At 43.3% G+C, this 23,215-nt stretch overlaps 2 protein-coding genes across 16 annotated transcripts in view; one reads left to right on the top strand and one right to left on the bottom strand.

Annotated features, from left to right (window-relative positions):
- Positions 1-15,713, top strand: part of LOC143345011 (phosphatase and actin regulator 2) — a 275,992-nt gene extending 260,279 nt beyond the window's left edge. For 8 of the 14 annotated variants that reach the window (XM_076771699.1, XM_076771700.1, XM_076771697.1 and 5 more), the window contains 8 exons: positions 335-584; positions 1,703-1,735; positions 3,609-3,754; positions 5,965-6,121; positions 7,866-7,921; positions 8,058-8,161; positions 8,364-8,536; positions 10,161-15,713. In XM_076771699.1, coding sequence (XP_076627814.1) covers positions 335-584; positions 1,703-1,735; positions 3,609-3,754; positions 5,965-6,121; positions 7,866-7,921; positions 8,058-8,161; positions 8,364-8,536; positions 10,161-10,176 — 935 coding nt within the window. In that variant the 3' untranslated portion in view covers positions 10,177-15,713. Of the gene's footprint in view, positions 1-334; positions 585-1,702; positions 1,736-3,608; positions 3,755-5,964; positions 6,122-7,865; positions 7,922-8,057; positions 8,162-8,363; positions 8,537-8,959; positions 9,018-10,160 lie in introns of all 14 variants that reach the window. The other 6 variants (XM_076771693.1, XM_076771702.1, XM_076771694.1 and 3 more) reach the window with 5 other exon arrangements.
- A 381-nt stretch (positions 15,714-16,094) lies between these two features.
- The window catches only part of S6kl (ribosomal protein S6 kinase like), a 54,375-nt gene continuing 47,254 nt past the window's right edge, over positions 16,095-23,215 (bottom strand). For both annotated transcript variants that reach the window (XM_076771711.1, XM_076771713.1), the window contains exons 9-10: positions 17,022-17,246; positions 16,095-16,670 (exon numbers count right to left, since the gene is read on the bottom strand). In XM_076771711.1, the coding sequence (XP_076627826.1) occupies positions 16,551-16,670; positions 17,022-17,246 (345 nt within the window). In that variant the 3' untranslated portion in view covers positions 16,095-16,550. The remainder of the gene's footprint in view (positions 16,671-17,021; positions 17,247-23,215) is intronic.

The raw sequence follows: 23,215 nt of genomic DNA, 5'->3' as shown, positions 1-23,215 counted from the left end.
AACCTGCTTTCTTATTCTTGTTATTCGTCTATTTATTGGAATTATTGTCATGCAATGGACATCAAAATTTCTTTAATTACGACACTTAACTATCAATCTATCCATTCTATAATTTACATCTTTCGTTTATGTGGTTGCACCAAGAATAGGAGAACGATATTGAGAATAATAACAAAGTAAACCTGCTTTCTTATCCTTGTTATTCGTCGTGTATTTATTGGAATTATTGTCAAGCAATGTACATCAGAATTTCTTTAATCGTGACAGTTAACAACCGGTTTATCCATTCAGAGAATGAAATGATCGTGTCTGCAACCGAACGAATATTTTTCAGAAGACGAGGAAGACTTCGACGGGGATGACGAAGACAACGTGTACGTGGTCAGGATGTCCCAGCCGGATCCGACCATCGACACGTCGAGGGTCGAGGAGATTCCCGCCAAGGAGCCTAAGTTTCACGCGGTGCCGCTGAAAAGCGTGCTGAAGAAGAGGGGTTCCGGAAGTGGTCCTGGGACGCCACAGAACACGCCCACGCAGGAGAACAGGCCGTTGACCCTGCGCCAAGAGCTGCAAGCCTCCTTCAAGTTAGTTCTAATCCAAGCAACTCTACGATGAAACCCAATCGAAAGACTCGACCGGAAAATTCGTACCTAATTTTCTTTACCGTGTCGTGTAATCGTAACGAATGCCGCGAATGAATTTCTTTTTTTCGGGATTCGAACCCCACGAGTCTTTCGTTCGGGAAATTCGGGCCTACTTCAAGGTTCGATGGCGTGTTCGAACTGTTCTGTTTTCGTTTAAACGCCCCTGAGAGCCTCTCAGACGTTTTTAACCAGTCGACGATAAAAGGTTCGGGGGTCAGCGTCGACTGGCTGCCCGTTTAATTATCGTTGACTTTAATGGAAACGTCTCGAAACCCTGGAGTGTCCCGACTCGTCTGGAACATCGTTCTTCACCTTCCGGCCTTGTCATTTCTTTCACGCATCGCGTTTATCACGGGCTCCTGCATTCTGTCTCGAGTTCTATCGATCATTTTTATTCAAGCGGACGCTCGTTTCGGTTCTCCTCTCGAGCGAGTGTCATTGGACTGACTGGTTTGATACTTCGAAGTACTGTGTTGAAACTGAAGTTGAAATCTGTGATATTTTGGGGAAGTTACTCGGTCTGCAATTATAGGAAATTACTAAATTGGTTTTTCCCAATCAGTGAGCCCGAAAGGGTGGAAATTTGTATCCAGAAAGCACCTTAATTTAAATTCTATTCGTAACCATATCGAAGCGCGTCGAGAGCGTGTAATGTTAAATGGAATTTTAATTAAAATGGGGTTTCTAACCGAATATCCATTTATCGAAGTAATTAACGCGTTAAGTAGATTTATTTCACGTCCGTTTTAGTCGTGTGAATTTTATAAATGTCGTATACCATCGATCTGTTAGACAAAGGAAATAATGTTTAATTCGGAGGGTGTCATTTTTGTTATTTCGGTACCGCGTGCACAGCGAATAACCCAACAGATTCAGTGTGTCAGAGAGATTCTGTTCCAGTCCCGAAAAGCAACGAAACCAACAGTCGAGCGAAACTCAATATCGAAGGAATCGAGAACGATGCTCCGGGGTATGAGGCGACACCCACGCAAAAAGTATCGTCCATTAACATGTATCAGTCACTAGTAAAATATCGTATTTTTCTTATGCTTAACCAGAAGGCCACCGTTGAGGCCTAGGATGAGAATATGGTAATTGGACATTGGTCTAACTAAGCATGTACGAACCGATATTGTGTATATAAAAGATAGCGTATATATATAATATCTAAACATATATGTATAATATTATAAATATTTGTCTTATCCACGGCGGTTGATCGCAGAGAACTAACAAACGTTTCTGTTTCTGGTCTCTCTGCCCCTTTTACCTTTCACTGTCTTTATTTTTCCGTTTCACTTTATCACCCTGTTATCGATCTTTCGTCTTCTCCTTTTTTTTTCACTATTTTTTCGTCTCTCTGTGTGTCAGCATCACGAGCGCCGTTAGCATGGTAAACTTGCGACCTTAAGCATGAGAAAACCTTAGGGAAACCCATTGTAAACTGTCGCCTACGCTTCACACGTTCCATTATCAAGTTCCTCGCGCGTCCGAGAGCCTCGAACCATCGATCGACGAGAACGAGGATCTCGATCTTCGTCCCGACGCGTCAGGGACCCCCTGGCGTTCACTTTTTCCTTCCACCCTTTTTTTTTTTTTCTTTTATCTTCTAATCGTTTTCTCGTATCTCCGTGTTTTATCGCCGCGACTTCGACGCTTTCGAGCTCGTCGATTCCGAGTACACGCTACGAGGATCTTTTTAAAATTGCAACTATTCGGGGAAGGCAAGTTTTTTCTCATTCTTTTTTTATCTTAATGTTCGATGGAATGTACGATCGTGCAACGTCTCGAAATTTTAAACATTTCCAACGAACCCATGCACGAAACATTTCTTTCTCTTTTGTGGTAATTTCGTCACGTTTTTATTACGATACTCGATTAATCCTTTTGCGTGATCGTCTCAATTTCTGTATTTTATGAGTGTCTACTACTTTGTCTCAGCCCTTTGTACTTGTAAATACTCGTTGAACTGTTCTTAAAATATTGGTGTTTTATGTGTTTCGATCGAGTTTAAAAAATCGTTCAAATATTCTATCCACGATGAATCAAAATAACCCATCGATGAAAAAGAATATAGCCGTAAACACGCGTGCCAAAAAACAATCCAGTTAACGAAATGCTATCAAGAGGGAGAGAGGGTTGAATAATTGAACGATTGTCAACGGTTTCTGATTCGAAACGATCGTCCATTCCGCCGGAACGGAATTAAAAATAGAGAAGGAAGGGAAAAAACAACGATCGGCGGCGTACGTCGACGCGAATGGAAAAGAATAGGCGTCGCGAAGGGAACAGTTATCTGCGTCGACGTCGTTGATAACGCGTTTCGAAACGGACGACGTCGGTGTCCGTTTCAGAGCCCAGCAAGTTGCTTCTGTTATCTTCATCGACGTCACACTGTGCATTCTCCAATTCTCCACCCCCTCCCCTCCCTGTCACTGGCGTTGTTTCATCCCCTCCATATGCATCTCGTACTTGGAACATCGTAGAGTAGAACATTGATTCGTGTAGCGTCGACCAAACGTTACTATCGGGGCTGTCCGGGATCCAGGAAAGAGCTAAACCAGCGAATCTCGGTTTCTGATACTACGACGAGAAAAATCGTACAACTTTTTACGGAAATAAATAAAAAAATTGTAATTTCAATATTGTCCCGGATTTCTGGATCTCGGAGGTTCTGGCTGCCATAATCGGAACAAAATCAACTGGGTCGATGAAAGCCAGACGGCGAGTTAGAAGTAACGCTTGATTTAACAATGTCTCGATAAACTTTAAACCAGTCGTGATAAATCTTGATTCAATGGAATCGATGCAAATTTCTGACGTAAACGTGTCTCGCGTCGCATCGATTCTCTTTATTTGTAGCTCCTCGCGGTATTTGTCGCCTAATCGCCGAGTGATTTTGCCCCGATACGAAGCAAAGAATCGTTCTAACGTGCACTCGTTTTTCTCCGGCACTTATTTCAGCAGTCGACCGGTGAGATTCGGCTTCGCCCTGCCTAGCACTTTGGAGAACAAGGAGAACGCGAGGCCGTACGTGATTAGGGAGGACGTCGATGGCGACTCGGGAGACGGACAGGTACTTTACAGGGACGACTACGACGACGAGAAAAGTAAGTACCATCGCCACTTCGATTTTATCATCGTCTTTCGCCTAGCTTAAAAGAAAAGTACACCAGTCTCAAATGTAAATTTTCAAAACCTTCTTAAACTCACTCGATAATTATTTCGACGAGAAAACTCGTAGTTATCCCTTATATTCTAACTCGATTAGGACGACAGAATTGTAGTTTCATTTAAAACACGAGATGCAATATGTAACATTTAATTTGACGTAATTGTAGAAAATTAAACCGTAATATTCAGTTTCCCCTGAAACGTTACCTAATTAACCTTAATTATATTCCCAATTATCATCGCGTAACAAGTATTCGAACGAGGAATCGAACACGGAAACACAATACGTTCGCGAGTATTTTGAGAAACAGGTTCAACCGTAATCGTGATCGTTTAATCGAATATTTAAACGTAAATCTCTGCTCTTGCAAATCTCCACTTCTCGGGAACTCGAGGCACGAATTGTTAACAATTATGAAAACGAACAACGTCCAAATTTCACTATTTCTCGAAGCTATTTCCAACGTTCGGGTATTAAACACGGGAAATGTTTAAACTTTCACGAGAATGCCGATAATTCTGCCGCTTCGACGGTATTTTGTTTTTCATTATCGTAAGTCGCTCGGCTAGAAATATCGGGACGAGGATTCGCTCGGACGTCGTTTCGCGTCGGCGGTAAAAGCTTTTCGAAACGAAGCCGCCTTCAAGGCTGGCGGATTTAACGAGAAATATAATATGAACGGATACAATCGGCCAGCGTCATTTTTCTTCCAGTTTCTTTCCTACGGAACGAATTACATGAACGATATACGGGACTGTCGCCGTTTCTAATTGGAATTTCTTCCCCCACCCCATTGTTCTTTCGCGACGTAACGTCGGCTACTCGACGATTAATCCCGCCGATTCGAGGGCGCGTTAATGATTTTCCCTAATTGCTTTTTAGAGGATTCCTTTTGTACCGACCCTCTCGACCCTAATGCAATTTTTCGCGCAATAATTATTTCCCGATGAAAAATAACGTTTTGCATTATTTTGCATAAAACAATATTTCAAGCATCCCTCGGGGTGAGATTCGTGAGATCGACAGGTCCTTCGAGTGGGAACTCGAGGCGCGAAGGGACCGTCGAAGATAGGTTTGCCAAGAGGCCTCAGAATCAGCGTTCGTGGACCGTACTAATTATACTCGCGACGAGATACGTTTATTCACGCAGACAGGCGCGAGATCACGCAAACACCTCGAAGGTTATATTAATCCCCGAAGATAGCTGGCAAGTGGCTCAGTGTGCTTCTGGCCGTTGTTTTGCTTCGGTTTTCCGCGAACCGTTCGGCGTCTCGATCCACCGCGCTCGAATTCGAAATACGAGATCCGAAATAAAAAGATCGCCGCGTCGACGTTTGGGGAAAATCGCGCCGCAAAAGTGCTCGACGGCGAGTTCGATTAAAAATCGCGGAACGAGGATCGAAATAAAACTGTTCCGCGTGGGCGTTCGGGCGTGGGATCAGGTGCATTGGTGATCGTCGCGAGAAGTGAACAGAGCGATGACACCATGCTGTCGATCTGGACCGCGACGACCCTGTCGATCGCCTGTGCCTCGATCGAGCCCTCCAAACGAGAGCCGCCATTGCGTCGCAGCAACAGTTGCTCCTCGCTCGTCGATGGTAAATTACGTACGAATCGTTCTTAAAATAGAATAAAACGCTTCGACGAGAGATTATTGCGTGCCTCGGTTGTCGATAATAGCGTCTCCTATTGTAGTAGTCAAGAGATCAAAACGCGAGCGTGTAGTGGTGTTCGATACGATCGTTCGAAAACACACGACGTGTGTTCTCAACAACGACTGTTGGTATTTATTCTTCGCGACGATTTTACTCTTTAGTTACTGCGGTCGTTCGAAAAATTCTCAAGTAACAAAGTAGGGTCATGGATCAGCTCTGTGGTCAGTAATATTTAATAGTTTCACCGGAAGGAAATGTTTTCTCACCGTGCTCTGAAGCGTACTGGTGCCCAAATTAGTGCTTCTATTACTATATCGATCGTATTTAAGGTCGTAATTTTATTTTTGTTTCGGGTGTGCAGCGTTTCAGAGATTTGATATGTTGAGAAAAAGTTTCCAGCCGAAATAGAAAGTGGTAGTAGATCTTAGACGAAGCAAGACGCGGATACGCGAGTCCGTGACCAGTGGTCTGATTGTTTGTTTAATTACAGGCCGGTTGGCAGCGAAGATCGCGCGCAAGGAGTCGTTGTCGCTGAAGCTCTCCCTGAGGCCGGACAGGCAGGAGCTCATCAACAGGAACATCCTTCAGCTGCAATCGGACAATGAGAGGCAGGAAACGAAGGAGGCAATTGGTGCCAAGCTCATCAGGTGAAAAGATTCTCCATCTTTCCTGCGTTTTCACCTCAGGGTAACAGGACCAACAAAAGAGACCGACAAAGGATATTTTGCAATCCAGAGAATCCTCCGTAAAACTCCCGAATCGGGTCATATTTTATTATGAATATGAACAGGATAAAGTTCATTATACATTTCTAGAAATTGAAAATATTTATTTGCGTATTGTTGGTTCTGAAACTCTGCTGGTATTCTTTGTATAGTAATGCATTTATGTAAAATTGAGGATTAACCTCGAGGGAAATGAAATGACGATGAAAGGGACGATGTTCCCTTAAAACATTACAGAAACGAAACATAGTTTTTTCTCCTGGACTATTGAATATTTCTGCAATGATTCATCAAAATTGGCGTCTGACAGCAGCGTTCCCTTGGTAGTAAAAATAGATACAGTAATGTATTAAAACCACAGTATTTTTTCGTATCTCGCATCAATGATCCCCAGGTCGCTGGTCTAACAATAATAAATCAAATCCATCGATGATTCATCACTGACAGTTGACTCAATCGCCTGAATAGTCCAGAAACATGAAACCTCTATTTAATTGCTACTTAGTTTCGCGAAATAAAATTAAATCGTCGGTCTTGCATCAACGTGTACCCAAAAGACAGAATCGACTATTTTGTATCGCCAGTCTCGTCTTTGGAGACTCTCGCGTCTTCAAGTATGGCGTCAAATGGTCTCACGTGCATCTACAAATTAAAATAAAATCTCCGCGGGAAAAAGGGAACTCGCGCGTTATTAGAGCCAAACGTCCTTAGCGTCCCTGAAATAAAATCGGGAAAACGATGGAGAAAAGCGTGCCGGGCGTTATTCAAAGGAACACCGGGGCCGCCATTCATGGCGAGCATTCAAGCGTCCGCTGAATCTCGCCGTATCTCGCGTGGCCGTGAATAGCAACGTTGCTGGCCATAGAAACGCAAGAGCCTGAACTATTCGCGCTATCGATTGCAAGCTCGGCGCGTTACATTCACGAGAATCGATGCACCGACGACGCACCGTAGAAACCGTGGCCGGCTCCTAAATTTAGCGATCTACCGAGAAAGCGTGGATTTGTTTCCCCATCTGGTCGTCTGCGAATTCCGACGCGATCATGACCAACGCTCGTGAATGGACTCGCCGTTTCCGAGCGTCCTTGGCGCCGCCATCTTTCTTCAGGGACCTCACAGAGGCGGCCATTTTCAATTTTGCAAATTTGTTTCTATCGTCAGAGGTAAAAACGAGCCGCTCTGCACGATTGAACCGTCAGAAAAATATTTGTTCAACTCCTTTTATAAGAATTTTATTGAAACAATGCAAACCCAATGAAAGACCAACGATCTATTGGTGGTGCTTAGATCGATCGAACAATTTTTATTTGTTCATTGTTGAGTGATTTTTATTAAAAATTTGTCTCTGAGCTATTATACGCATTTTATTTCCCTCGAACGATCTTAAAATATTTTCACGCTGATAATACGCGTGTGACGCCAAAATAATACACTTTCAAAGGAATAGATAAGAGTATTTCTTTCCGAATCGTTCGATTCCAAGCGTCCTACGCGACTGTTCTCTTTAAAGGAGATACATCGGATCACGAGACAAACAGTTGACCGCGATAAATCATTTGTTTACCTCCGCGCGCGGGTTTTACACCGTCCCTTGGCCGTTCGAGCTGGACGAAAGCGGATTATGATCGATAGGTCGACGCTGATTCACGTGGCATTGTTGTTGCAGGCGGCTGAGCATGCGGCCGACCCAGGAGGAACTGGAGGAGCGAAATATCTTGAAAAGTAAGCTTTTGTTGCATGAGTAAGTCGAGTGTCGCGTAAATGGCGTCGAGTAATCGTTTCTTTTTACGCGCGAACCGCGATAAAATAATTGGAGCGCTGTTGGGGTTGTACGAAACGATCCATGACGTGTTTGCAGAGCAAAGCCCCGCCGAGGAGAAGAAACAGAAGGAGGAGAAGAAGCGATACCTGCTGCGGAAACTCAGCTTCCGACCTACCGTCGAAGAGCTCAAGGAGAAAAAGGTGCGTTCGACGCCATATTGCGACAAGATTCTGGTTCGAAGGATATTCGAAGGCTTAACGATGTTGCAGCCTGTTAAAATGTGGGCCTTAAATATTTTTAGAAATATTAAATAGTTTGTATCGTTCGACAAACCGGAACCTTGCCTCGAGCCGACGAATATCGAAACTAAAGAACGAGATAACGTTTTGTTTTCGTCCGTAGATTATCAGGTTCAATGACTACATTGAAGTCACGCAGGCCCACGAATACGATAGAAGGGCTGACAAGCCTTGGACACGATTGACTCCCAAGGACAAGGCAGCCATTAGGAAGGAGCTGAACGAGTTTAAGAGTTCCGAGATGGCCGTTCATGAGAACAGCCGACACCTCACCAGGTACGCCGTCTCCTTCTGAACCGTTTAAATTATTCTGAAAATCGCGTTTGGGACGTATTGGAACTATAACGGTAGAGTTCGAGGGGTAGTGTTCCAAATTTGAGAGCTTTAAACCGTGTTCGAGTCGAGCTTAATGCGAGAGGCTGAGAGTTTTCTGAAAGTTAAAGGACTTGGCTGTCGTAGAAACGATCTTGAAAATTTCTTTTACTCGATAGCAAAAGTTTGCAGCCTTTGAACACGTTGATATTCGGATCACGTTTGTTAACCCTCTGGGGACGGAGCACTTTAAAATACATCAGTATGGACGAGGCATAAGATTACTGCGATCTGTTTTACATATATTTTTTTTTTTCAATTAATCGTATTACACGCGGAGAGAAGAATAATTCTTATTGATTTCATTGCATACGTTACATGTTACAGTTTTCTATGAAACGGTATCTTTCAATCACCAATATGAAGACCTGGTTTCCACCTACAGGTATCGCAACGATAACCAGATTCCAGTCTTCCTCCCTTAATTTTTCGATTAGAACGATTATTTATTCGTATCCTCCTCGTTTCGACGGATTCTACGTAGTTTTCGAACCATGTAGATTCGGACCAGCTGGCTCCTTGATCGGTGCACCAAATTTTTACGTCTATTTTCTCTTTTCAACGAGTCCTCACAGAGTATATAAAAATTGTACATATATCCGATCTCCGGAATAACCAGTTGTCTCCACCATTTTCTGAGATTCACGCACAGAACAATTATATGGAAGTGTACCAACCTAATTTACCCCACTCTTACCCGTCACGAATCGCAATAACTTTTGGTTCGTTTATTTGTATAATAGTACGTTCCAGCACTCTTCTACTTACATCCCCACTATTTACACCTGTATGTATACATATATTTACTTCTACTTATTAATCGTGTTCCCCTTGTATCGACCCCTTTATCTGTATTCGAATTGTTAACATATTTCCAGATCGACGAGCAGAATGAGATTTGCTATTCCTTTTTTAAGTTACATCGACAGGATTATTCAGATATCGTCCAAACCAGAAAAAGAGTATGTTAATGGAAATGTTCCGGCATCCGTCCCCGAGGGGTTGATCTTTTAAGGGGTTAATCCCGTCCCTGAGGGGTTAAATCTTTTCTCTCCCCCTCGATGAATGTCACACGTCCCTCGAAGTGTACCTAGTCCTGCCATAAGTTTTATTACGACTATCGAAAACAAACAAAATAATGCAATTACACCGATTAATTTTTGTGCACCATATTTTGAAGTTTCAATCGGGAAACAAATTATGTAATTTATTGGGAGGACACGATTATTTTTTTATCGATCACTGTGTACACTCATAGAATAATGAAACACCAGCTTGTTCTAATTTGTAGTAATAATAAGCTGAGTCTGTGCACTGGTGGTGCCTATAATCGAGTTCCCAAAAGTCCCTAAACTTAGATTGAGCATTTCTAAATTCTTATTTCTATGCAATCGCCAGAATAACAAAAGCGTAGCCAAATATATATAATAGAACCGATGGTAGGACTATGTAGAAGTGTCTCGATCACCTGTTGCACCGAGAAACGTAGACTCGACACCGTAATTATCCTGTAATTCGTCGGTTCCAGGTTCCATAGGCCATGACAATTGCAATGTGTTGAGGTGCTACAGTGTGGTGCGGGTATAGGTGAAGGTGCAGTGTGGTGGCCTCGCGTCGAGGCTGGATAAATCGGGTATCGTGGCTTCTGAGGATTTAACGACGAGGAGTGCGCGCGGTACTCGAAGACGGTTGACGGTGGTATTCTTTTGACGTTGCTGCGTCGTGTTGTCATTCGTCGTCGTCGTCGTCATCGTCACCGTCATCCTCTCGGGTTTGTCATCGCTATACGTCATCGTCATGAGTAATCATCATCATCCATCACCATAAATCGCCGTCTACGCTGACGACGAACGTCTCCATGACGTCGACGAAGATTGTGATAGGGTGGCCTGCAGCCGTACGGGGTTCACAGGCAGGTCACTTGCAGAATTTCTCTTCGTTGAGGCTCGTTCACACGCGGCTCGTTATCGGGCGTACCGGCGCGCGGACATTTTCTAAGCGTTTGCATTTATTCGATGCCAAAAAATGAAAATGAATAAAAACGAAAAAAAAAAAAGGTGAAAATAGAAACGATGGAGGGAAGGTGAGGAAAACGCGAGCCAATTGTTCGCGTATACGTGGAACCGTTTAGAGCCTAAGGATTCTACTTTGTAATTGTAAAACAGGCCGGGAGAATCGAAAGCGTCGTTCGGCGTATAATAAGACTACTTTTTGTACGAACGTTCGTGAAGCTCACTCTTGTATATTAAGGACGAAAGTAGCATTGCCGCGTTCTCCTTGTTCCCGATAAAAAAAAAAAACCTCGAGAAAGTCACGCGCTGTTCGCGCGTATACTATGGGGATGTAGTTAGATCGTTACACGATAGAACCGTAAAATAAAAATGAAACTTTCGAGAACTCGCGCGTAGGAGCTCGCGTGTGAACGAATCTTTGTGTATGTAATACACCGCTCTTTTTTCCTTCTGCCATCGAAGCTAGCTCATCAGTGTCACCTGGCATCATCGTATGTATACGTAAACGGTTTTCAAATTTTAACCCTTTATCGTTCGTGTGATATATCTTGTGAATATCTTGCGAAATACTCAAAGCCAATAAAGAGAACGAAGCAATTGTCGCGCTCTCTCGAGGGAACTAAAACAGTTCTCGGTAACGAAAGGAGAGGAAAAAAAAAAAAAGAAAAGGGAAGAAGACCCGTCGAAATGATTTAGGTCGGATTTAGTTGGTTTTTTTTTTTTATTAAGATAGGTTAGTTCGAATATTTTTATATGTTGACGTTAATAGAGAATCTATGCGGGGATACCAAATCTTTTTGGCGAGAACAATGGATACCTCGTTTTTTAAACGGTACGAAGCTTCGCGGTCGGCGGCTGAATGTAATTTACCATAATTCCACGGAACCCGTGATTTTAAGCGATTTTTAAAATCGACGACTTCGTTGTTCGTATTCACGCTAATGTTATGTAGTTTGTTAAGCTGTTCGCTTCGCGGCGAGCACACCATCGTTCGAGAACGTGCGGATCTATGACAATCTTGTTCGAATTGACAAGAAACTATTTTCCTTTACTGCCAGGTATCACACACTCTCTCTTTCTCTCTCTCTCTCTCTCTTTTGTGGAGCCGCCATCAAACGCTTATATTATTAAAATAGATGCACTCTGTTCAACGGTGGGGAGAAAACGACAAAAAAAAAAAAACGTCACGAAGAACGGCACGACATCGTGCGATTACACTTTGTACAGGGGTATACATAGCGCGTACTTTTTAGTAGTTACTATCATTGTTGTCGCCATCGTTGACGAAGCTCCCCCGTTAATTTCAGTCGTGTTGTAATCCACGCTGTCAAAATTCCATCGTTCAACAAAATTGTGCGTAGATGCAATCGGACGAATATTTGTCGATTAAGAGAAAAATAAAAATAATCAAAAATTCTGAAAACAAATCGACACGGTCGGTTGAATCCCTCGAAGCTTCCTATCTCTGTCGCTGAATCGTGTAACTTCCGGTCGACGACGACTTTAACGAAAAATAAAAAAAAAAAAAAATAAAAATCGAGAGAGAACAAAAGAAACGATGAAGCGGAGAATCGGGTATTCCAGTGTTTCTCGAACTTCAGTCCCCAAACTCCCGGTGGTTTCCAAGCTCTTAAAAGAGGAAAATAATTTATTCTCGATCGAAATCAAATTTTTACAGAGTTCCTCGATAATTCGTCCAAAACGATATAAAAGTATGATTACTATATTCAGACACCGTCCAAAAAGGGTCAGAACCGATGCAGGTCTGCTAATTTGTTTACATTCGACTGTATCTTTGATAAACAACGTACGAAAGGTTTGAATCGAACAATTTTTCCAAAGGAGGTTTTAATAATTTCATTTCACCATGATGAACTCGCGGAAGAGAGAAGTTCGAGAATCACTGAATTATTCGGAGACGCGAGTTTGGCTTTTAAGAAGTTACCCCGCGACTCTGCGCGTGTGACTTCCGGATGGAAAGGCTCGGTCGACGCGCGAGCGGTGATGGCGAAAAGAATTTTCCTTCTAAATAATATCTAGTTTTAACGATCGTCCAATGGGGTGAGAGGATCGGTTGGTCGATCTTTCTCGTAACCCGTCGGTGAACTCAGCTGTTCGATATTACAAATTCGTCAAACTTCGCGGTCGTCGAAGGTGAAATGAAGAGGAAGAGAACCTTCGAACGAGCCACGGAGACGTACGTGATAAGGAACAATGTAAAAGTAGAGAGATGAAGCGTCTCTCTCGTTCCCATTGGTCGAGCGCTGTGGCTACCGTGTAGTCGAACAAATTATAATATCCATGTTTCTCCGAGTGTTTGCCTGTTCGTGGATCGTGCAATGTTTTGCGGGCGCGCGTTCGTGTGAATGATTTTTGCGGGAGAGAAAAAAAGAATCGCGAGAAAAGCTGGATGGGCAACGAGATCGACGGAGAATAATGGTTCTCAGGCGTCGCGGGAAACGCGAAAAAAAGAGAGAGAAATAAAACAAGAGCGGAGGGGTGGGAAAAGACCGAGAAGAATCCCCAGCGCGGGATTCTTTTGGAGTTTTCCCATGTTAATTTTTTTTTTTTCTGTTTCTTTTCCCTTTTTCTTTTCTTTTTTTGTCTTTTTCTGTTTCGAGATCATCCTTTTACGCCGTGCTAGGCCCGCTCTCGAGCCCGGACGCACGGCATACGAAACATACGACTAAATAATACGAACGACTGTAAATATTATTGAATGCGATAGGCGTAAAATTGTAAAACACCGCAATAGAGAGATCCACGCTACGCGCTACGATATTACGCATGGCAGAACGAAGGAATACTTATAAATATTGATTTTTAGGTAAACTGGCGCCCTAACGCAAAACAAACGATACACCATATACATATATAAATATTATACATATATACATAGATATATATATATTATATATATATTATTATATCGAGGCGTACAAGCAGTATGTGCGTTTTCCAGCACAGATAGTTGGTATTTTGTGTACAAATGAGATGAACAAAATAAAAAATGCAGAAGATACGCGCACCGGGGCGGGACACAATCGTTGGATATTTTCCAATTTATTGTCAGCGCTGATGGCGTCTCTGTGCATCGATCGCTCGCGTGGATGGTCCACGGTCGCGTTCGTGCAAACCTCGAACCTCCCGTCTATCCTCTTGCTACTTTTCAAAGCTCGTTAAAGAAATTTTATCTCCGTGGAACGAATCGTAGATCGATACAACGAAGAGTTTGGATCGACGACGCGGTTAGTTTTCGTGCAATAAAATTGGAAGCGTGGCCGCGACTCTGGGTGACTTCGATGCGTGGTTGAAGAGTTCGCTGGACTTGCAGCGTCCGGTAATGTTTCGTGCATGGTGCAGACCAGCGTTGTGACTCGCAGATTTGTTCGAAAAAGCGTAGCAGATTGTTTCGTTTCTGTTGAATGAGCCAAGTCGATGAAATTAAATGGAAACTCAAGGTTGATGTATCATTTATATCACAAATGTGGGCGACATAATATTTCATACAATGAAATAATACGAATAAAATCAGGGAACAGTTTAAATAAATAAAGATTCGATTCTCTTCTTGATATTTAATATTAAGACTGTACGGAGGTACAGTGAATACATTCGACGAACAAATCTATGAATCATGGCGTTTGCACGGGTCGAGCGCGACTCGTGGAACGGCGAGGATCGAGCGCGAGCGCATAGTAAAAAGTCAGGCTGTAAAAAGAAATTGTCACTGTCCGTGCAAACGGGCGATTCTACTTGTATCATAATATCTTACGATAGCGCTATTATAAACAATAACGACAGCAACAACAATAAGGTAACTTGTAATTTAAGGAAGATGTACGTCGACTGATATTAGTGATGGCTGCGTCACTAAAGGATGCAAGCTCGTGGCAACGCGAGAAAAGGGCTTTTCAGGGCGTCCTGGTCGCCGAGTCTCGCGATTTTCCTACCTTGGCGTTTCGTGTTCTAGCTATCCAAGCTAGAAATATTAAAATAATGGCGAGAGTGGAGAAATTGCGCGGGGCTCGCGACCCCGGGCCGCCGGCCCGACAGATTTTTACCAAAACGGCTCCGCGGAGTCGCGGAGCGGAAGCAGTCGATTAGACGTAAATAATTAAATTTCGTTCTGTTTTGTAAACGAAGCGGAAGCACGTACAGGCCCATGACTGCCTGTGCTTCGTGCCGGTTATCGATTAGGCGACTCGTCGACAAAAATCGCGAATGGACGAATTTAGCAAACGCGGGACGCGATTTCGCGAACGATCGCTGTCGATGCCCAACGTTCGCGTGCTCCTTTTCTTTTTATCACATTGTTGTTCGTGATCTCTGAAATTGTTTCTCAGGTTTTAATTCGCTTCGGAATTTTACGCGCGGGAATACTTTCGATTCCGTCTGTTTTAAAATAATCGCGATCATTCGCGTCTCGAGGTCCGGGCGAGAGAATTTATTTATTGTTCCTAGGTAATATTTGTAGGTCGGTTGGAAATTTGTTACGTTGTTTTGTTCGATGCAACGGGGAACGGGTACCTTTCGACCAGCGATCGGTCGCGGACGCGTCGTTCGGGACGTAATTTGGGGAGAAACGCGTTGTATTATATATCGAAATCGAGAAACCCTCTAAGTGTAAGAATAATAATGTATATATAATTATTATACCGATAAACTTCGATTGATCGCGTTCCAGCAGTATGGAGCTGCCCCCCCGCCACTCGTATGAGAGCGAAAACGAAGAAAAGATCGAACGAAATTGTAACGCACGAAGACGAACGAGGACACGAAGCGACAAATCCGATGGTAATATATTCGTGAACGAACGCTAAAGAGACGAATGGGGAAAAAAAAAACTGTTCTCGCATTGATTTTGATGAAAACAAAAAAAAAAAAAAAATGTAATACACCGAAAAAAGACGCTGCGTTTTTCGATTCAGATCCGTTCTGTTTTCTTTTTTTTGTTGTTAGTTTGTACGCACTACGATTTATCGCAATTTATTGTATTATCGATGAAATACTGTAACAAAAATACTGTTAACTATTCTTAAAGAAATTAAAACTTTTGTAAACTGAGACCAACGTCTGTTATCCAATTCTGCAATGCAGCTACTATTTTTTAGATCCCATTGCGATTAAAAAGAGACACAGGAGACAACACCAACGTTACGAAATGAGAATAGAATTCAAAATCAGTCCATTTTCACTGCACTTTTAATTAACAACTTACTGCGTGAATATTGTGGCAATATTTCTACGTTGCCTTGAAAATATTCCCAATACGTAACTAGAATATTTCCACTCGATAATTGATCTCAAAATACTGAAATGAAATAAATATACAAATTACTTTCATATAGTATGGATCTCTGTGAATATGTAACTAATAGAAAAGTATTCTTGTGCCTTGAAAAAGATGGAAGGGAGGATCTGGATACAAGTAAAAAATTCACACCCACTCAGAGCGACAACCACATAGATTTATTTATTATACAACAACATTTAGCAGGCTCGTGTGGTTGAATACATACGCGTCCCACACTTCGAAACGCACATCGCAGGAAAGACATGTTTTAACGCTCGGCGACAAAAAAGCATCGCGATTCGTCTTTGAACGCCAAAGCCGCTGAATAAATCGCAACAGCACCGTTTGCATAGCGATTCGCGTACTCCCGGCGGGGTACGAAGTAAAAAAATATCTGTTCGTGCCGCGGAAATAGAAAAATCTAACTGGTCGTTGAAACTAATTTTAAACCTTGCGCAAACACGAGAAGGACTTCTCGTCGCTTAAACTAATGGATGGCATCGACGACGTTGCTCGTCAAGCAACAGGGTTGGAAACACATAGCTGAAACGGATATTCTGGAATCGTTCGATCTGTCGTTGATCTCAGTCGGTGATCTGGCGACGGCTGATCATCGATCCTCGGACCGAGAAATGCTGTCGCCCAAGGACGAGTCGAAATTGGAGAACTCCCTGTTCATTCTTCCCTGCAAACTTTGCACAGTTCGACCCAGCAGTCGAAACGGCGATTCCTGAAGGAAATATCACGATAAAACCTCAATTATTGCTGCAATAATCATTGTAACTAATTGAATTAATAGTTCCACAGAGGGTATATTCACGACAATTTTAGTTCTTCTCTTTTACTCATTGTGTGTATGCAATGGACGTGGTTCTGGTGCAACAATCGAGGTTTAGTATTGTTCAAGAAAATTGAAAGTTCACAAATTAACATATGATTGAGAAACTAGCGAGTATGGAATACGAGACAGAGATATAGGAACTTGTCTCGAACACGATAACTGTGAGTCTGTAAACAACGGTGACGATACTTTGGTCCCTCGTCTTTCGTAAAAAAGCTAGCTCCCCCGATGGAAGCTCACCTTCTTCAGCATGTAGCTCTGGAGATCGTAGCCCATGTAGAAGGCGATCCTCTGCAGACCCAGCAGAGATCTGAGCCTGAGACAGGGCTCCGGTTGCAGCAGTCGTTTCAGGAGATCCTTGGAGGCCGCGGAAATCTGTTCCGCGTTCGGGGGCAGGGTTCCCGGGGTCGCGTAATTCGTCCCTCTGTCTTCTGGCAGAAGTTCGCTGGACGCGCCGGCCGGGTACTGCAACAGAGAAATGACGCAACGCGTGAGAAGACTTTTATCTCCGAGACGATGAAGTCGCGGCGACGATAATGATCCGCGCGACGCGCTAAAAGCGCGACGAAACGGGAATGCAAGCGGATAAAAAAAATATTATTCAAACGTCAGGGACGAGACTGACTCTCCCAAGGCTTCGACGGTTTCCCTGGAAGATTAAATTATCCACTCTGATGCAGAGATAGCTAAACGTCCATCAGGGGCAAATCGGGTGGTGATAATTGTCAATTACACTTTATTGTACACGAGGTCCAGTCTTTTTTTTTTTAATCCTTATCGAAGGATTATGCATAGAATCTCGTAGAATATTTAATAAAATATCAGCTGATTCGTTAATTACATTGCATGGTATACGAAGTCTACATTTATTTCCCCTTTAATCCCCGACGATGTTTAGTAAAATATTTTATTTTAGAATATGAATATATCTTTTTGCCGCGTACGCTAGCAAAAGCGAAGAATAATTTTGTGAGCAGAATTCCCGTTACGGTTTCCTACCTAATAAATTAAAATTCAGGGGTTAAGTCGAGGTAGGTGACCAATTAACAATCCGCACCTGTCCCGCCTCTCTCGAAGCTCAAGGGCTCGCGACGCGCTTCTTTCGCCGACGGTGTGCGGTGTTCATAAATATTTGTTTTTACGAGTGGTCGGCAGACTAGAGAAGCTATTACCAATGTGGATTCTAGTCTGTCCTAGGTGGTCGTAGCTACACTCGCCACTCCGGTACGCGAGGTACACACGTAGGGTCAACGTCCACTCGCGACCCTCAACCTATTCGCTCGTTCGTATCCCTCGAGCGTGTGCCGCGACCTCACACGATCGTTTCTACTCGACGCGACGGGCTTCTTTGTCCGGACGATGGACGAAATTCTTCGCCAGCTACTAATTTCGAACAACAAACGAATAACAATTTCTATCGCGGAACGAAACTGCTTTCGAGACGTGAAAATTTCAGTGTTTGGAAACGTCTCCAAGAAATGCACAGCCGTACCCCGAATTTATAAAATGAGAGTTTATAGCTAGATTTATTAAAGAGATTTTTCAGTGAACATGCCTCCTCGTAAAAATATTATTAGAAGAGTTTGAAATAAAAAATAATCAAACGAAAAGAGAAATGAAATTCGCCAAGAATTTCTTCGAGATCCATCAATCTCGATCGTCGAGGCGGCACGTTGAAGTCTTCCCCGCGTTATAAATCCGCAGTACAGTTTTCGATACCGTGTTCTAAGAACGCGTTGCCCGGCGAAGATAATTAACATCGTCGAGAGCTCTCCATCGGTAATCACGACGTCGAGTTCCTAAATCGTTGTTTACTGACGGGGGTACGGAGAAAGGAAGGCGAGATTGCTCGCCGCGGCAATCGAGATATTCCAATTCGATCTCACGAAGAACCTTGACCGAGAATAACGGTACAGAACGATCATTACGAGATCGTAGATAGATGAGATGATTTTTAGCGACGAGTTTGTTCTGCACAGATGGCCAAAGGATTCGAAAGTCGATGAAACGGTTTCAGTTCGTTTGACCTGCTCGACTACTACCGATCTAGAGTCCGATGATCTCGCGGTTACAGTATCTTGGCGAACGCGTACGATCATACAAATAATAATATCCACCCTTTATTCGAGCACACGAGTGCCATTTTGAACAAAAGTGTACCAAAGTAACGGTAGATTTAAAGTACTTTGAAGCTTCACCAAACGATCGAACACCGAGGTTTGGTTTAAAAGCGAATCCGCAGATCTTACGATTGGTCTCGGAGGGTAAATAAAGAAAATCCCGCGACGACTTCTTCGAAGCCATCGTCTCGAGACGCGAAAAATCCCGGCCGTTGAACCTGACAGGCGCTTCTCGAAACGACTTTTTTTCCTATCCGAGTCCCTCCCCCCGGCTCCTCCGCGCCGCTCTTCGCCGCGACGTCCACGAAAACGCAAAAAAGGAACCGGCTACCGGTCTAGAACGATACACGGCCGCGTCAAACACGAACCATCCGTGAATTCCACTCGGCTAGGCCGGCTAATTGCTGAGCAAACCGATGCTTCGACTGAATTCAGCCACGCGGATATACGTTCGTTAACACCGCGAGCGTCTCGCTTAACCTTTCGCATCGTGGCTCCGAAGTCGTACATCGTCGTGTTCGCTTCATAAATGGCCAACATCCTTGTTTGAATCGAGAAATAAAAATTGCTATTTAATGGTACTCGCCAAACGGAGGAACAAAGTTCCAATAAGCTTAGCTTGAAAAAGTATTATAAATAATTCTAAAATTCTAAAACGAAACACGCGTCGAAACAAAGTAAGTCTAATAGCCGTGTCCGAGCACCGAACGAAAGAACGCGATTTGCATTTCGCGATAATTAATTTTCATTAGCGATTGCACAAATATCCGCTGAAATTGAAGCAAAGCATGAAAGTTGAGAAAACTCTCGTACGGATAACGAGATACAAGGCAACGGAGGAGTTCTTGAATCGCTGCAATTAATGCTCGGCGAACAATGGTGAGAAGACTTTTTATACAGTCGGAGAAAGAGGGGACGGTGATTTCTGGACAGCGCGTACAAAACTAATACGCTGTTTCCTGTTCATACCAGGCGAGTTCGTTCGTTAGCGTTGCCATAATTGCACGCAGGATCACAGGGGAGAGCTCGATGTCCTTACGAGGCCCTGCGAGCTTCCCGCCTGGCTGCGCTCGAAACGACCAGCTGCGAAAAGGGCGGCATTTTCCGCAGACCAGCTTCAATTTCCTGTGAGAATTTCGTAATTTAACACGACTGAACCACGCGAAAAAACCATGGTCGAGAAATGCTTCTCCCCTAATTAAAATGTAAGAAACAAATTACTTGGAATAAAATTCACTGTAAAATAAAATTTCGAATTTTAAGTTCGCAAATCATGACCGACAGTGTAATGGATAATTGTTAAAAAAATAAATACAGTGTGAATTAAAGTCTAACAAGTTAACGCAATTTTCTATAGCATGAATCTTTCTTTACTTATTATTTACTAAGAATTTTTCATTGCAGAATCATCCTTTTCGTTACATCTGCCATAGTTTAGACGTCCAAGGATCGGGAGTGAAACTTATTAACTTGGAGAGAATTTTATTTGATGAGAGATCTCCAAATTTAGACAACTACGAAAGGTTTCTTGCATAATATTGAAATTCCTTATTTCTCTCCTCAGTTACTTCAAATAGTACAAGGTAATACAGTGAACGTTAGTTCGTAAGATAATTCACAATATTCATTTCGAGTGGCAAAATGATGAATGATTTTCTCTTGCTCTTTTACAGTAATCGACACGATCTGCGTTGTAACTGCTATTGCATCCACCGACGATAGTCACCATCAGTTCGGAAACTGCTGTTAAAACGGCCATTACCATTGCCTCCGCTGGCCTCTGCTGTACTTTGGGGACCCCTGCAGGCCTCTGCTGACCACAGCTAATATTTCTGACAACGTATAACGATTGCTACTGACTACTGCCAGCCTCTGTTTGCCTGTACTGTTCCTTGCTTTTCTCTACTGGCCTCCACTGGTCTCTGCTGTCCTTTGGAGACCCCTGCTGGCCTCTGCTGACCACAGCTAATATTTCTGACAACGTACAACGATTGCTACTGACTACTGCCAGCCTCTGTTTGCCTGCAATGCTCCCTGCTTGCCTCTACTGGCCTCCACTGGCCTCTGCTATCCTCTGGGGACCCCTGCTGACCGCTGCTGACCACAGCTAATATTTCTGACAACGTACAACGATTGCTACTGACTACTGCCAGCCTCTGTTTGCCTGCAATGCTCCCTGCTTGCCTCTACTGGCCTCCACTGGCCTCTGCTGTCCTCTGAGGACCCCTGCTGACCGCTGCTGACCACAGCTAATATTTCTGACAACGTATAACAATTGCTACTGACTACTGCCAGCCTCTGTTTGCCTGCACTTCACCTTGCTTGCCTCCACTGGCCTCTGCTGTCCTCTGGGGACCCCTGCTGACCGCTGCTGACCACAGCTAATATTTCTGACAACGTATAACGATTGCTACTGACTACTGCCAGTCTCTATTTGCCTGCAATGCTCCCTGCTTGCCTCTACTGGCCTCCACTGGCCTCTGCTGTCCTTTCGGGACCCCTGCTGACCGCTGCTGACCACAGCTAATATTTCTGACAACGTATAACGATTGCTACTGACTACTGCCAGTCTCTATTTGCCTGCAATGCTCCCTCCTTGCCTCTACTGGCCTCCACTGGCCTCTGCTGTCCTCTGAGGACCCCTGCTGACCGCTGCTGACCACAGCTAATATTTCCGACAACGTATAGCGATTACTACGTGTTACTGCTTGCCCCTGCTGGTCTCTGCATGCCTCTACATCCCTCTGCTGGCCTCTGCTGACCTCTGCCAACATCTCCCGACGTCAGCTGACCACTGCTGACCACTGCTGACCACTGCTAACAACACACAACGACGACACCTCTGCTGACAACTTCTGACATGATATATATGTATTAACATTTGTGTAATATAAATCTATTACAATAAATGATATAATTTCAAAGAATTCGATGTGTTCTCATCATTTTTTACCCCTCTTTCCCTCTCCAAATTATTTCCTTAGCTATAAGATTGGAAATGACGTCATTTCTTAGAATTCCTGAAAATTCTCGGCAAAAATTTTAAAAAGCCGTTACGTAATATTACGTAATATTACGTAACATTACGTAATAGCTCTCTAAAATTTCTCGCGGCCGGAATTTTTCGGCGAGAATTACGTAATATTACGTAACATTACGTAACATTACGTAATATTACATAATATTACGTAATCGCTCTTTAAAATTTCTCCGGCCGGAATTTTTCGGCGAGAATTACGTAATATTACGTAACATTACGTAATATTACATAATATTACGTAATAGCACTTTAAAATTTCTCGCGGCCGGAATTTTTCGGCGAGAATTACGTAATATTACGTAACATTACGTAATATTACATAATATTACGTAATCGCTCTTTAAAATTTCTCCGGCCGGAATTTTTCGGCGAGGATTACGTAATGTTACGTAATATTACATAATATTACGTAATATTACGTAATCGCTCTTTAAAATTTCTCCGGCCGAAATTTTTCGGCGAGGATTACGTAATGTTACGTAACATTACGTAATATTAAAAGTGGGTCAAGGTCACCAGCATTTTGAAAATGTTCTGGACACTTTGGGATTCCAGTTTTAACTAAAAAAACGGTTTCTTATAATTAAGGGAATGTTGGGGGAGGAAAAGGAAGGTAAAAATGATGAGAACACAAAGAATTCTTTGAAATTATATCATTTATTGCCATAGATTTACATTATACAAAGCTTTAATACATATAAATATATTATATTATATTATATCGTGTCAGCAACGGCCAGCAGTGGTCAGCAGTGGTCAGCTGACGTCGAGAGATGCTGGCAGGGGTCAGCAGAGGCCAGCAGAGGGATGCAGAGGCGTGCAGAGACCAGCAGGGGCAAGCAGTAACATGTAGTAATCGCTATACGTTGTCGGAAGTATCAGGAGTGGTCAGCAGCGGTCAGCAGAGGCCAGCGGAGACAAGCAGGAGTCAGTAGTAATCGTTATACGTTGTCAGAAGTAACAGGAGTGGTCAGCAGCGGTCAGCAGAGGACAGCGGAGACAAGCAGGAGTCAGTAGTAATCGTTATACGTTGTCAGAAGTAACAGGAGTGGTCAGCAGCGGTCAGCAGAGACAAGCAGGAGTCAGTAGTAATCGTTATACGTTGTCAGAAGTAACAGGAGTGGTCAGCAGCGGTCAGCAGAGACAAGCAGGAGTCAGTAGTAATCGTTATACGTTGTCAGAAGTAACAGGAGTGGTCAGCAGCGGTCAGCTGAGGCCAGCGGAGACAAGCAGGAGTCAGTAGTAATCGTTATACGTTGTCAGAGGTAACAGGA

This window comes from Colletes latitarsis, chromosome 8 (genome assembly GCF_051014445.1).
Source record: "Colletes latitarsis isolate SP2378_abdomen chromosome 8, iyColLati1, whole genome shotgun sequence".
NCBI lineage: Eukaryota > Metazoa > Arthropoda > Insecta > Hymenoptera > Colletidae > Colletes > Colletes latitarsis.
Note: the sequence above shows the minus strand (reverse complement) of the source record. Positions and strands in the feature narration are given on the sequence as shown.